This window comes from Saccharomyces mikatae (genome assembly GCF_947241705.1).
Source record: "Saccharomyces mikatae IFO 1815 strain IFO1815 genome assembly, chromosome: 1".
Lineage (NCBI taxonomy): Eukaryota > Fungi > Ascomycota > Saccharomycetes > Saccharomycetales > Saccharomycetaceae > Saccharomyces > Saccharomyces mikatae.
This window is the reverse complement of record NC_079256.1, coordinates 2,276-18,215: the sequence shown is the minus strand read 5'-3', so window position 1 is coordinate 18,215 and position 15,940 is coordinate 2,276. Positions and strand designations below refer to the sequence as shown.

General features: G+C 39.3%; 5 protein-coding genes across 5 annotated transcripts; all 5 read left to right on the top strand.

Annotated features, from left to right (window-relative positions):
* Positions 1–4,412: 4,412 nt before the first annotated feature.
* Positions 4,413–4,775, top strand: SMKI01G0050 (SRP1/TIP1 family protein; the record flags this gene model as incomplete). Its single annotated transcript, XM_056225807.1, has 1 exon — positions 4,413–4,775. The coding sequence occupies one exon, from the start codon at positions 4,413–4,415 to the stop codon at positions 4,773–4,775; it is 363 nt and encodes a 120-aa protein (XP_056080168.1).
* Positions 4,776–6,087: 1,312 nt separating this feature from the next.
* On the top strand, positions 6,088–6,810 carry SMKI01G0040 (uncharacterized protein; the record flags this gene model as incomplete). Its single annotated transcript, XM_056224696.1, has 1 exon — positions 6,088–6,810. One exon carries the CDS (start codon positions 6,088–6,090, stop codon positions 6,808–6,810), a length of 723 nt encoding a protein of 240 aa, XP_056080167.1.
* Positions 6,811–9,761: 2,951 nt separating this feature from the next.
* Positions 9,762–10,796, top strand: SMKI01G0030 (aldo/keto reductase; the record flags this gene model as incomplete). The annotated part of the gene is made up of 1 exon (XM_056223585.1): positions 9,762–10,796. The coding sequence occupies one exon, from the start codon at positions 9,762–9,764 to the stop codon at positions 10,794–10,796; it is 1,035 nt and encodes a 344-aa protein (XP_056080166.1).
* A 321-nt stretch (positions 10,797–11,117) lies between these two features.
* SMKI01G0020 (uncharacterized protein) lies at positions 11,118–13,616 on the top strand (the record flags this gene model as incomplete). The annotated part of the gene is made up of 1 exon (XM_056222474.1): positions 11,118–13,616. One exon carries the CDS (start codon positions 11,118–11,120, stop codon positions 13,614–13,616), a length of 2,499 nt encoding a protein of 832 aa, XP_056080165.1.
* A 408-nt stretch (positions 13,617–14,024) lies between these two features.
* Positions 14,025–15,113, top strand: SMKI01G0010 (uncharacterized protein; the record flags this gene model as incomplete). Its single annotated transcript, XM_056221363.1, has 1 exon — positions 14,025–15,113. One exon carries the CDS (start codon positions 14,025–14,027, stop codon positions 15,111–15,113), a length of 1,089 nt encoding a protein of 362 aa, XP_056080164.1.
* Positions 15,114–15,940: the final 827 nt, after the last annotated feature.

The following is a 15,940-nucleotide window of genomic DNA, read 5'->3' as shown; positions in this document are numbered from 1 at the left end:
AATGTTTAATTTTGTTTAGATCTGATTGTAACAAAAATGCATTGGTGATTTAGTTGGGTTGGCCATTCAACTGGGAGAAGAATATAAGGGTATAAAAAGCTCTCATACACCCAAAGGGTGTGTTTCTGGTTCCGTTAAGGACTCTGTGGAGTTTCATTACAGTAATTTTGAATTATATGCTGTTCCAGGTGATTATAATATTTATGTTTATGGTGTGAACAACTTTTCGCCGCAAATATATAACCTGATGAGGTAATACCAATTTTAGATCGGTATTTTATGTCCTATTCTCCGAGTGCAGAGAGCTTGCAAATAACAGTTAGATGGATGGAGGACTTAGATGAGGGCATACCGTACCCCAAGAACGTCTTAGTCAATGATAATCTCGTTTATCACAATTCTAATAGGTGACACCTAGTTGTATTCAGGCATAACAATAGTGAAATTTTTTGTTTCCAAAATATGTGCGGTCATAAGAAATCTTTCATCTCAAACGAAAGTATTTCTTCACAAGATGATAGTGAACAGTATTAATTCTTGCCCTATATGCAAAATTCTTCACCTAAAATGATCCTGAACTGCGGGTTGCCATGTTCGAATTAAGCAGAACCTGAAAAATGGAATCATAATTGTTAAACTACCACTTTTTTAAAGATTAAGTGGGAGGTTTAAGCACAGCAATAATTGCTCAAAGAATGTCCTCATTATACTATTTTGAACAAAAATTCCCTAAGCATCAAGACAGTTTAATATAACGTCGGCTATTATATCAGTTGTTAAACCTTTCATGAACACATTCGTGCAAGGTTACCCATTATAGGGATGGATTACTTATTTTTGTTGACGTAAGGAATTGCGATCTAGCTTATTAGTCATAATGTAGTAAGATTATTGGACATTCTTATATATTATTATAAAAGTAACATACATATCATTGTATCCTCTTGATGAGATAAAATCCATTCTTATATGTACAATACCGTTGTTTGCATTTTCACTATTCATGAGAGATCCTGAATTAATAGACAAGGTTACACACGAAGATTTTACCGAAGACGGGTTGGCTGTCCCAACGGATGATGTTGGCATTATTTCTCGACTTCAAGCATTCTTTAAGAATAGTCGGCATGATAAGAAAGCAGCTCTATAATCCCCAAGTCAAGAAAAGAAAAGGCCTTCATGAAAAAATAACCCGCGATACGACTAGACATTTCCATGTGAAAAGTAGCAGTTTGGTTGTAACCAAGAATATATCATACTATGCTACACAAGATAGGTAAATAAAACACACTACGGTTAGTTATATCAAACATGATCAATATGATATCAATTCCTGGGTGATTTACTATCAGTTTCATGTACAAATCGCATTTATGTATACGTAACTTCCAAGCTATTAGTTCAATTGAATGATCTTTAACTTAGCTGCACCCATATTGTTATATAGTCTTATACCACCCTCCATCCAGAAACATATATAAGGTATGATGTCTGAACATTTCACGCAATCACCATATCCACTAGTGTGAGCAATAACAATCCACTTTTTCAATTCTTTTTGGGTTTCCTTGGTCTTATACTATATATTCAACCGTTTGATCGCTTCGTTCCTTTCTTCACACTTAATTGTCTTTTTTTCGTTTTTTTCTTGAGAACATCAGTCCGAGGTTGACATCGGTGCCAGAAATTAGACTTCGAGAAGGCGCTGCTTTACATAAGATGCAAATCAGGGTCCCTCTCACAGTAATGTAGGCAGCATCTTATTTTGGCACCTCTCACATTATGATTAAAAAAGAAAAGTTATTTCTCATAATTTATTATTACAATTGAATTTGGTATCTAATCTTAGTGGGCAATATGAATGTGGAGTTAATATTATCATTGTAAGTATATACAGCTTCTTGTGTACGTATTTAATGTTGTCACCTAAAAGGAAGCTATCGAAACAAGCGCTTATATGACTGAAATGTATTTATAAGCACTACGGAAATGTCAACGCCAATTATGAACGAGAGAAGAATGATTTGAGAAATAAATAAATTTTGAAATAATTGTTTTGGTGCCATTTTTGATAAAATGTAAACTTTTTTGTTTGAGCAAAGTTATCAAGTATTACCTTGAGAATATAAGATTCCGCAAAAAAGGGTATAAAACTGTTGAAATGAAGATCAACTATCGTTTATCAACTGGTAGTCATACTACTAGTACATTATCATATACGGTGTTAGAAGATGATGTAAGTTATGAGAAGCTGTCATCAAAGTTAGAGGAAGCTAAAATGCGGGGATTGATAATGTAGTATCATAATGACAGACAACATATGAAACGACAAAAAAGCATATACAGAATTATGTAGAATTACGAGTTCCATTTATTGGATTCCTATATCCTCGAAGAGAACTTCTAGTATATTCTATATACCAAATAATATTGCCTTTATCAACCATGGAATCCCAAAAATCATCTCAAATTCACCCAAACCTCAAAACCTACTTAATAACATCATTTAATCAACTTCTTCGTTTTAAACTTTATCATTGATCATACTATTAAATTGTCAACCCTTACGTTCTTAACTTCAAATGACTGTTCTTTCTATATTTATACGATAAGTAGTTGACTTCAGTCGTACATGATTATGAGTTACTTCCTTTAAACTATCCTGAGGTAATTCATAAAGAATAACACATTTCTGGTCTTTTATAAACGTCCGTAAAATAAAAAAAATACAGCTTTTGACGTACCCCCAGAAAGACACTATTCACTACCGGGATACTCTATTGAACGATTCTACTTTGATTTGGAAGCCAAAAATAACTCTCACCATTACCTGGTATATGCTTCTTTCTTCCTTCTCTCTTGCTAAGTTACTTCAAGAAATATACGTCCAAAAAAGCACTTATCTACATCATCTGCCAAGGTGTCTTGAATGGCCAATTGATAGTTAGTGAATGCAGCCTGCCTAAGGACTATTCTGCACAGTGCAACCCGGCTAGTATGGAAGATGTCCAACTATCAAAAACTACCGTCTCAAGCCTGTCTGGACTATAGAAGTGTTAAGAACTTCGCCCTCTGTTCGAAATTATTTCTTATTCTCGTGCAACCATTCGTTGAATTTGGGCCTCTCACACCAACCATTTACAATTTCCCAATGAGAATCCCTATCTTCAGTAATACACGAAATGAAGTAATTATTCAAAACAGTTAGTGATGAGATGGAAGCCGGCGCAGGTGAGTAGGATCAGGTTACTGAGAAAGAGAAAGGTCTTGTTTGGGCAAAAATATTTTTGATGCAAGCAATGAAAAGATGTTTCTCAGACTTCCACTTTCCTCGCAATCTATCTTTAGGAGCACATATATCGTCTATATCACCCAATCTTGACCATTGATATATATTCGAGAAAAACAATTATTCTCCCCCAATAAGCTTATAGTGTAAATAGGAAAACTCACTCATACTAATAGTAACTGTAAGGCTCTACAAGACGCAAACATGCTGGTTAAATGAGACGAAAATGAAGTGGTATTAGAAAATTCAAAAGCTTTCTGTATTATTCATATTACCGTCTATCATTCTCATGTTAAAAAAAAAAAATACTCAAGAGGCAGCCTTAGGAAAACATTTTTGCATGATAGCTACCACGTTGATCACTTCATCTCAGCATAAAAGAGTTACATGTCATCTTGGCGGAAAAGGTTTCCTAAAACACAGAACTATAGTGCTATTCCAGAGTTCATCTCCAGCGGTGAAAGGTTAATTTCAGTGAAAGTTGTTGTCGTTTCAGAACCCACGGTTTTGTAGCACCTCAAGCATACATTCATTTATTTTCTTCGATAATTTTATGATCGTGTATAAGACTGTAGGCCCCTAGAATATACGACTTCGTTACTTAATAAGTTTCTTATTTTCTATTTTAAGAAGAGATATATCTACAATTTTCCGTGGCAACCGTTTAGTATGAAAGTTAAATGACCTCTGAACGAGGGTTCAAGCCAAACTTGTTTTTTGGCTTTATTTCTTGGCTGACAGCTGCAGATGTATCTAAAGGCACCTAAAAGGTATCTTTTAATGTATCTCCGCTGTGAAAGAACATTCTTGTGCCCTGAGAAAGCAACGAAAGATGTAGGCAATATAGAGCGTGCGTCTCGTATACGGGACATAGGAAAAGACGCATCGCTCCAGTACAGAAACGTCTCAATAGTAACAGAACTAAAGGGGTGGGTGAGACCAGAGTAGTCACTTGAGGGATTTGATATGAAAAGCAGGCTCCAGGTGATGTCTTGTTTGGGAAGGAAAATTGGCTAGGAAGTTCATATAAATAGGGCTGCTATGGTCACCTATCTGAGAATATTCCGTCCTTCCCTTACTCATATGTAAGTCCATATCACCACTAAGAAACAAAACAAATAAAATGGTCAAATTAACTTCAATCGCCGCTGGCGTCGCTGCCATCGCTGCCGGTGTCTCTGCCACCACCACTTTGGCTCAATCTGACGAAAAAGTCAACTTGGTCGAATTGGGTGTCTACGTCTCTGATATCAGAGCTCATTTGGCCCAATATTATTCTTTCCAAGCCGCCCACCCAACTGAAACCTACCCAATCGAAATTGCAGAAGCTGTTTTCAACTACGGTGATTTCACCACCATGTTGACCGGTATTGCTCCAGACCAAGTCACCAGAATGATTACTGGTGTGCCATGGTACTCCAGCAGATTAAAGCCAGCTATTTCTAGTGCTTTATCCAAGGACGGTATCTACACCATCGCTAACTAAAGATAGACTCTTTTACGAATGAAATAATATAGATATTGAAAGGTAACGAAAAATGAAAAAAAAAAAAGATTTTTTTTTTGGATGGTATAAATAGTTTGATATATGCAGATGTATATTAATATTATGAACTTACTTGATCAATTGCAGTGCATAAACGGTTATCCAGAGTACAAATGACTCAACGAAAGTTGTTTCAGCTGCAGTGTCATTTAGATGCATGTGCGCTTGAGCGACGGAATATATAAGTAGGAAAGGCAGTGTTCTGAACAATACTTCTAGAGAAAGGAGTTAAAGATATCGCTTTGACGATATATGCCAATGTATGGCGAATGCCCGCTATGTATTTTTAGACTTGTTGATCTTTCGTATAAATAGGTTGCCCGGAGTTGTTCACCCTTATGTGTCACTTTCAAATTTAAGGTTCTTTAGCAGAACAGCTTCTATGCATACTAAGTCATAGTAATATAAACTCTATGTTTGGTTCTATGAATATCAGTACTCCTGAATCGATCAGGTACTTGTATGCATCCAATAGTGAGAGACAGAGTGTAGAAAGCGTATATGTAGATAGGACAGGGGTAGAGTCGAGGAGCTACTTTCAAATAGACTGTAGAATATAATAATGCGGCATTATTTTTGGTTAGTTGTAATCGGAGCACAGAGAATATGATGATAGTTTACTCCTATAAATAGCTGCGCCAAGTTGGTCGAAGGAGAAGCTTGGTATTTAGTGCCAGTGCCTTATAGCGGATCGGCCGAAGCACATCTTCATTTCGGCCGCACAATAGGGCCGAAATGAAGTTAAAGCAGACGCCACTAATTGGGAACCTAACACTGAAGATAAAACTATAAAAGAAGCAGGAATGTGCATTGCTTTTGATGTTGTTTGATGCTACTGAAATGAAGAAAGTATAAAACTGTTGACTAACACGAAAAAGTGAAAAAAAAAATGTCTTATCCAGAAAAGTTTTAAGGTATCGGTATATCCAATGCAGAAGATTGGAAGCACCCTACATTAGTGACTTTTGATCCTAAACCCTTTGCTGACCACGATATTGATATTGAAATCGAAGATTGTGGTATCTGCGGATCTGATTTTCACATAGCAGCTGGCAATTGGGGTCCAGTTCCAAAAAACCAAGTTCTTGGACATGAAATAATTGGTCGCGTGGTAAAGGTAGGTCCCAAGTGCCACACGGGGATAAAAATCGGAGACCGTGTTGGCGTTGGTGCCCAAGCTTTGGCATGTCTTGAATGCGAACGTTGCAAAAGTGATAACGAACAATATTGCACAGTTGACCATGTTCTTACCATGTGGACGCCATACAAGGACGGGTATATTGCACAAGGAGGCTTTGCATCCCACGTGAGACTTCATGAGCATTTTGCTATTCCAATTCCGGAGAACATTCCAAGTCCATTGGCCGCTCCATTACTGTGTGGTGGTATTACTGTGTTCTCTCCGCTATTAAGAAACGGGTGTGGTCCAGGTAAGAAGGTAGGAATTGTGGGTATCGGTGGTATTGGTCATATGGGTATTCTGTTAGCAAAGGCTATGGGTGCCGAGGTTTATGCCTTCTCTCGTGGCCAATCCAAGAAGGAGGACTCTATGAGACTTGGTGCTGATCATTATATTGCCACGTTAGAGGATAAGGACTGGACCAAAAAATACTTTAATACTTTGGATCTTCTTGTCATTTGTTCTTCTTCTCTCACTGAGGTTAATTTTGACAGTGTCATTAAGGTGATGAAGATTGGGGGTTCTATAGTTTCTATTGCTGCTCCAGAACATGGTGAGAAACTTGTTCTGCAACCATTGGGCCTGATGGGAGTCTCCATCTCCAGCAGTGCTATTGGCTCCAGAAAAGAAATTGAACAATTGTTGGAGCTAGTTTCCGAAAAGAATGTCAAGATATGGGTGGAAGAACTTCCAATTGGTGAAGAAGGCGTTCATCGAGCTTTTACAAGAATGGAAAAAGGTGATGTCAAATATAGATTCACTTTAGTCGACTATGACAAGGAGTTCCATAAGTAGTGTATGTATATAGCTTACTATTCTCTGGAAATTTTTAAAGAAAGTCTTCGAATATATACTACATATTGATTTCTGACCATTGTGCAAGTGGGGCTGAAACGGTCGATTTTGTATATTTTGCGCATTATTTATCTAAGGTTCGAGTAAATCGCAACAGGACTAACGTTGCTAATAACCGAGAACGGGCAATTAGCATGGCTCATATTGGCTTTAGCAACTATTTCAATGGTGTCTCTTTCCAAAGGTCACCGCGACAACTACTGGTCAGAGCCACCGTCGTTCACAGAAAAGGTGTTTTTTTACGGTGTATAGAACATACTAAACAACTTCGAAATCAGTCTGTTACCTTGGTATTATTGTGAAATGGCTGACGAATGAGAGGAAACAACTTAAGAATATTTCTATAAGGGTATATATCGTTTCCATACTTTTCCGGACATTTTGGATTTTCGAAAGTAAACTTAATGTATTGGTCCTGCAAGGTGATGAACAATTGATGAGGACTATAGCAGTGATGGCAAGGATGTGGTGACTGTAAAATTACTCACGAAGATTTTGGTAATGGCTGTGCAGAATTCAACATTAGATGCCAAAAAAGATATTCAAATTATTATATGAAGGTAGGAATATTCTAGACTCAGCTACTCTCAGCTATTCTCAACCATCTCTCAAATATATCCATAATATTGGGTCTCCTATATGAGCCTTCAAAGTACAAAAGTCAAAGATGTGCAACTGATAACACCTAGAACGGATGTTATGGTTAGAAATTCGGGCTTCAAAACTTCAAATTTCGGTTGTTGAAAGTAGCAGTGATAGATCGAGTGCTGAGTACATGGATTCATTTTCGGCAATTGAGAAGCACCTTGCAGTAACGGTGTTCGAAAATTTTAGTTTGCAAAATAAGAATTGCCTCTCAAAGACTTACCGTACTTGAAAAGCACAATGGAATCACTGACAGGCCCAATGCGACAAACCCAACTAAGGAGGAACCCCAAGCAACAGGGTAGTGTTCAATGGCAAGGTCATTATACATTGCAGTGCCAAATAGAGGGAAGGCACAAGCAAATAGCGATCTTGTTAGGGCGCTGCCAGCAAAAACAGATGCAACATGACAGAGATAGCACATAGCAAGATATGAAAATGAGATTTGGAAAAGAATGAACACCGCGAACATGAACAAAAACAGAGATAATTCGACAAGCATCCAAGGCACAGAAGCTGCCCAGCCAAATAAAAATAGTGATAAAGGGAATATCCAACCCAAAACCATATTTAACGGCAAAAGGAACTCCGGTTCGAATGCGTCGCTATCAAATTTAGGATCAATAAATTTTGTTTGAAAAATGTACAAGGCAAGATATCCAAATATGCAGCCGGCAGTAAAGCCCATATATGCAACACCCATTTCAACCAGACTAAAGTGGTAGATGTCAACAAACACTAGTGGGAATGACTCGACGAATAAATACAAGGATCCATATAACAAAGCCATGTAGGCATCGAAACAAGCTACAATTTTTTCTTTCGGGCAATTATTCTGAACGGTCTTAAAATAGCTTCGAGAAGGAATTGCAATATATCAAGTCTCTTTTCGTCTTGCTGCCTAAGTGTGCAGTATGCGTCTATGCCTGTCATTTTTTTTATCCTTCGGCATCTCCGGTAAAGTACATTGTCTGATAATGTTTCAGGAAGGAAGAAAAACAACAGAACAAAATTTGCAGTAGCCACCCAAGTTAGTAGCCAAAAAATGTATCTCCAACCTTTTGCAACCATCATAGATGCTCCCAATAATGGGGCCATGACAGGAGCTAGCACCGCACCAATGGACCATAGCCCCATCACCAAAGGAATTTTTTTTTCATCGCTGATGACGTCTCTAATGCTCACAGCGCCAGTGGACAGTGCAGGTGATAAAGTACGCCACTAATGAATCGCATGACAATAAGACCGCCTATGTTCTCCACTGTTGCACAACCGATCTGGAACATAATAAACACGAATAACGTAATTATGTAAATAGTTTGTCTTCCTATGGTGGCGAATTCAGAAAAGGGCGCCAAGAAGATCGGTCCCATTCTATAGCCCAAGACATATATGGAAAGGTTCAATGTTGCGACCACGTTGCGGACCTTGAACTGCGACTGGATAGCTTGCTGGCCGGGTGTATAGATCGAAGATCCCATGTACGTCACGCATGTTAAAAACAAAATTTCGAACATAATGAAACCTTTCTTAAGGTTTGACCAATTGTGTGGGTGATCTGGATCATCAGGATTGGTCCATTCCACCAAGAAGCATTCCTTCTTTGGGCTCAGAGCCCCCAACCCTGCATCTTGTTGGCTAGAACAGTGGGCCAGCTGAATGCTAGTTGACGATGTAGAAGATTTACAGACGTTCTGAAATTCCACATCTACTAATCCGTCCATATCTTCAACGATGTTGAGTATATTCAAATACTCCAGCACATCGACAAAAAAGATGTTTTTGAAATTGTCTAGGTAACCGGAACTCATTCAAAATGTCTTGCCCGTCCATTGCTTCAAGAGAAGCGTACATTCAAACGTGCTGCGTATATACCCGACTTTCTCCCACTCCACTTATAACCTATTGGATCAATCAATCGTTTACTACTAACGTCAGAAATCTGATGCCGCCATATAGTCGGCCGAAGCTCGGCCGCCATATAGTCAGTTGAAGCTCGGCCGACTATGCCTGACCACTTATTCGCATCCTGTTCCGTGGGTTAGCATTATCAGCGATACACATGTGCCAACCTACGAGTTTCATTCAATTTCGATTTCGATTTCGTATTGGTGGTGGCACCTTATATAAGAAGGCAGAAACTGTATTTTTCTTTTCTTCGTTGTCTTTTACTTGTGTTTCCTGGTTTTGCATTTCTTATTCTCGAGCTCGGAGAGAGAAGAAGATAGTAGGATTGAACGGTAAATATGTCAAAGTCATACCCTAAACCAGTGAGACTGGGAAATTCAGGCTTAAAAATTTCACCTATTTTGGTGGGTTGCATGTCCTATGGGTCCAAGGATTGGGCAGAATGGGTCATTGATGAGAAGGAAAAAATCTTTGAGATCCTAAAGCACTGCTACGATAGTGGTATGAGGACCTTCGACACTGCTGATGTATATTCTAATGGTCTAAGTGAACGTATCCTAGGGGAGTTTTTGAAGCATTATAAGATCAAAAGAGAAACTGTTGTTATCTTAACGAAGGTCTATTACCCTGTAGATGAGAGCCTAAAGCTTACACACTCTGCAAAAATCAGTGAATCTGACATGCTTGGACTGGTCAACCAAACTGGTCTGTCTCGCAAACATATACTTGAGGCTGCAAAGAATTCTGTCGAAAGATTAGGAACTTACATCGATGTCTTGCAGATCCACAGATTGGACCACGATACACCCATGGAAGAGATTATGAAAGCCCTAAATGATGTTGTGGGGCTAGGGTATACTCGGTACATTGGTGCTTCTTCAATGTTGGCCACTGAATTTGCCGAGTTACAGTTTATTGCAGAAAAACATGACTGGACCAAGTTTATATGTTCACAGTCATGTTACAGTCTTCTTTATCGTGAAGATGAACGTGAGTTGATTCCATTTGCCAAAAAACATGGAATAGGTTTAATACCTTGGTCTCCCAACGCGAGAGGTGTTTTGACAAGACCGCTCAATCAGGAAACAGATAGAAAAATTTCAGATCCTACCCTTAAAAGATTAAAGTTTGACTGTCTGGAATCCCATGAGAAGAGGATCGTTAATCGCGTGGAAGAAGTTGCGAAAAAGAAAGGTATCTCGATGGCTATGGTGTCCATTGCCTGGGTTTTGAGTAAAGGCGCTTGCCCTATTGTTGGATTAAACTCTATTGAAAGAGTGGACGAGGCTATCAGGGCAGTGGATGTGCAGTTGACTGAAGAGGAGATTCAATATTTAGAAGAGTTATACAAGCCAACGTACTTGAAATACTAGCTAGATAGTAGAAATTATATTTTTTTATTTTTTATTCTTCGTACGAAAACAATGAGCTTAGATCATTCAACCAAGTGGGCCAGTACTACGCCTTTTGGTGTGTCTTGCCTGAGAACGTTACGATGCACCATCACACTATACCAACATTGTAGTGAGCCAGCCGGTCGCATAATATTCTTGCAGGACAGATTACGAAATACTGACAAGACAACTAAATCACACATAACGAAGGTATATAATCCCATTCAAGCGTTTCTATTGTGATGCTTTTTGAAGGTAACAAAAGGACACTACTACAACTGTTGACGACAACGCAACGAGATGGAGAAAACCTTGTCTAGAAGATCCAGACTGCGACTGGTTTGTCTACAATGTAAGCAAATCAAACGGAAGTGCGACAAAGTACGGCCTGTTTGCTCACGATGCCAGCAACATTCATTAGAATGTAAATATGAAGACAGCGCAGATCTATCTTCCAATGCCGCAGCAAGCGGCTTAGCCAGCCTCAAGACTTCTCATAAATCAAATAGTGAATACCAGTTGGGACTCAAATGGCCAACCTTCAGATGCTCATTGCAAGTACCAGAAGGTGTTATTAATACAACGTTGTCGATATGGCATGCGGAAGATATGCTTGTCATTGTTGGGCAAGTAACATTTTTAGATTATCCGTTTGCTGCGCATGGTCTGTCTCAACATGATCAATATGTCAGAGCGCTCTGTGCCTCGCTGTATGGCATGACACTCATGGACTTTAGCAACTATGCCAATGGTATTCCTTTCGAGGACTCCTCAAGGAGTATACTAGGCCCATTGTCGTTTATTGAAAAGGCTATTTTACGACGAATAGAACACAGTAAGCTATTTCGAGTTCAACCTACCGCCCTAGGGATGTTGTACAATGGGTGCTCAATTGAAGAAGATAATTCAGTAGCTTTTCTGTCCTCACTCGTTGTTGAAATCGAAGGCGTGTTGGCGCAGAAGAAGGACTGTGAAATACTGCTAAAGTGCTTCTACGAGAATATATACCCTTTCTATCCCTTTATGGACATTGGACTCTTCGAGAATGACCTCAGTACATTGCTTCTGCAAGATGACGATAGTCACTGGAAAATCAACACTGAAGAAAAACATGTGCGAAAAAAAGTGGAAACCTTGTCGTTACTCACAGTGATCATGGCTATGGCTCTGAAGCATTCAACGTTGGATGCCGATCTTCTTTCAATGGTGAAAGCAAATACCTCTGAAACTTCCACGAAACTGACCCGTTTATGTCACAGACTGCTATGCCTGCTGGATGTGTTTCGTTATCCAAATGAAAATACATTCACCTGCCTTTTATATTTCTATGTTTCAGAACATTTGGATCCTGAAAGTCCTGATTGTGTACTGAGTCACACCAACCTGCTTACTCTCAACCATCTCTCAAACTTGTCCATAACACTGGGTCTTCAGTATGAGCCTTCAAAGTACAAACGCTTCAAGGACTCGTCACTGATGAGACATAGGCGCATGCTATGGTTAGGAATCCAGTCATTAAAGTTCCAAATTTCGCTTGCTGAAGGTGATAGTGATAGATCGAATGGTGAGTATATGGAACCATTTCTAGCGAATTTCGAGGAGGTGGAAGCAGCTGCTTCAGAGGATGAAGAAAGTCTTGTGGGTGAATTGAACGTGCGACTGCATGACGTCACGTGGAACAAGTACAGATTGCACATCATTCTGAGCAAATTAGTGTCGAGTTGCACTTCGATTATACGGCATCCGCAACTTTTTGAAGTTTTGGAGAATATCAAAAGATTGGAAGGTTTCTTGAGTGATAATTTTGCCGCAGGGTTAATATACCAGCCTCTTCAAGGAAATGAATTGAATACGATAAAGCTTGGCAGAGACACATTACTTAATACCAAGGATGTGGAGAAGACTGAAATATTCCTGACCAATATTGTGGGGCGTGTATGCATTTTTAATATTCTTGATGTGCTCTCATTGTATTTTGAGAAGAAGTGTATTGTACATTGGGAAGAATATGAAAAGAACTACCATTTTCTTACCTCGAGAGGGTTTGGTGTGTACTTGGAACTGGCGGGCTTGGTATCTGACTACCTTGATACTAGATTTGAAAAGAACATTCCACAGCAGCATGGCTACATTATCGACAAACAGATATGCTTTATTCTTGTAAGGATATGGATGTTTCAATGCCGTATTTTGTTGAGGTGTTCCTACAAACAAGAGAGCCTAGAAAAGCTGTCGCCTTCTAGTGCACCTACTGATAGCCGAGAGAAAGAAAATGAGATTACTTACGTTTTGGCAAGACTTATTCAACATGTTCGTAACCAAATGGCGCATTTAGTGGATCTAGCCAGAGAAAAGCTTCAGGATAGTTACTTTTGCGCTTACCAAACTGTTCCCATTTTTAAATATATTGTGTATTTGGTTGATGTGGGCAGTCTAGTATCTGCGTCAAACGAGCTTTGGGAAAAGGTAACCGGTGAAGGTGAAATACCGCAAAAAGTACAACAAGCCGTGAGATTGAAATGGGGATTGGACTGTAACAATTCAAAGAGGATCAAACAGAATTTAACCAACAGCCAGAGCTTGGAAAGTTTCAACAAAATCCTGTTATGTCAAATGGAGGAGGCAGTTCTTTCCAGCTCCTTTGGAAGAAAATCAAACGCCGCCATGTCCGGAAACATAGCTGAAGAAATTTTCAATATCAGTGAGGAAGAGGCTTTGAATCAGCTGTTGGAAAACGGTAATTTTGATGCGTTTTGGGAGTTGTTGGGCGAAAATCTGACCGATATGCCCTCTTTGTAAGACTACAATGCTTGAAACTGCCAGAAAACAACTACGAAAAACAGTATCGCAGTCCGTATCTTGTTCAGTGTTTCAGAGCATGGCAAGAGTAAAGGGCATTTTGTGTTTATTAGTATTTCTTCTTGCGTGCTTTTCAACTTTGTAAAATTGGCATTATTGTGTGAAGGAGGAATGTAGTAGTTGTGCGTAAGTAAGTATCTCGGCCGTGCCTCTATTGCGATCGGCCGAGATTTCCTGTATGCATAAAATAGACTAAGGTCACCCACGATATTCTGAATATATATAATAGCAACAACGCATTTTGCGGTGCTCAGAAAGGTTTCATCTTCATTTTCCACCTGCTGAGTGACGACCTAAACAAAGTCATACTCTCTTCTATTTGGTCACACAAGATAGGCGCTATTCCTCATGCCTAAAGGTTTGGGGCCCGCACCTGAGCCACCTAGCGAGATAGGACGTCTTAGAGTTCTTTCTAAGACTGCAGGTATTGGAGTATCACCGTTAGTCTTGGGAGCAACCACATCGTCGGATTTTTTGGACTCAATGAACAAGAAGCGCGCGTTTAAGTTGCTTGATGCTTTTAACGAAGCAGGCGGAAATTTCATTGATGCTGCAAATAACTATGAAAACGAGCAGTGGGATGAGTGGATTGGTGAGTGGATGGAGTCAAGAAAACTGCGTGACAAAATTGTTATATGTACCAAGTATGCTGGAGATTACAAGAGGTGTGAAGCAGCTCAGGGTAAAAGCGCCAACTACTGTGGTTATCACCAACCCAGTTTACGTGTGAGTGTAAGAGATTCTCTCCACAAATTGAAAACAGATTGGATTGATATTCTTTATGTTCAGTGGTGTGATTATATGGGTTCCATTGAGGAAGCTATGGACAGTCTGCACATCCTTGTGCAGCAGGGTAAAGTTCTCTACTTGGGCGTGTGTGATGCACCTGCGTGGGTTGTCTCTGCAGCAAATTACTACGCTAGTTCTCACGGGAAAACTCCGTTCAGTGTCTATCAAGGCAAGTGGAATGTGCTAAACAGGGATTTTGAACGTGAAATACTACCAATGGCCAGGCATTTTGGTATGGCTCTGGTTCCATGGGATGTTATGTGGGGCGGAAGATTTCAGAGTAAAAAGACAATGGAAAAGCGGGAGAGGAGAGGAAAGGATGTGCGTACTTTTCTTGGCAGCCCAAAACAGACAGATGTTGAGGTTAAAATCAGTGAGGCATTGTCAAAGGTAGCTCAGGAACATGGCACTGAATTTATTGCTGCTATTGCAATTGCCTATGTCCGTGCTAAAGCAAAAAATGTTTTCCCGCTAGTAGGAGGAAGAAAAGTTGAACACTTGAAACAGAAAATTGAGGCTCTGAGTATCAAGTTGACACCAGAACAGATGGAATATCTGGAAAGCATTGTTCCTTTTGACATTGGATTTCCCAACACGTTTATCAAATTGAATACATTAACTCAAAAGTATGATACGAGTAATGTTTGAGTAGAGTTTCAGTTATGGAAAACTCAAAAAGAGCGCAAAATTTCAAATTCACTAGTGTAAAAAAATTCCGGTCTCCATATACTCAGGAACTGATATTATGTCTCTTGCTCATACATAGCCTACAAAGCAGTGAAATAGTTTTACTAAATGGTGCCATAAAAGATAGATAGCGATTCCATCCGTGAGCATATTATGCTTGGCAGTGCGTACATGTCTATGTAAGTACAAGCACTTATCTTGCTAGAATGCTAACACACAGTCGTGAACACTGCTACATAGCCATGTATGTACAATTCTCAGATATATGGTTTGTGCAGTATGGTCGCGCACATCCTTCGTGACGGATAGAACTTTTAGCAGCCCATATAACCTGGATTAGGATCTTCTCTAATTCAAACAGTAGCAATATTACCGCACATCTCTGATGTAGACAACTCTTGGTGATAAAGACCTATTAGCTCCTTTAGAAAGCGCTCTTAAGGTGTATTTCCCTCAGCAAAATGCTAAATATGGATGTGAAATCATGCCATATCAGTTAAAGCTGCTTTTATCTGTCTAACAAAGATGATAAAGAGAAATAGAGAACAAGTACGTCAATGGGATTATGTGGTGTTCCCATATATCTGAATTTGAGATGCGACTGTCTGAAAATGAGGTGCATTTTTTGAGCCAGATTCCAGCCAACGAAATATCATGCAGCAATTGAACACTTAACTATTCAACAACAAATACAACAAGATGGCATATGCATTGACGAAGAATAGCAAGATACAAGAAGAGGAAAAATGAGAATGTATCATAACGTCCGGACGAGTACGTGCTACTAT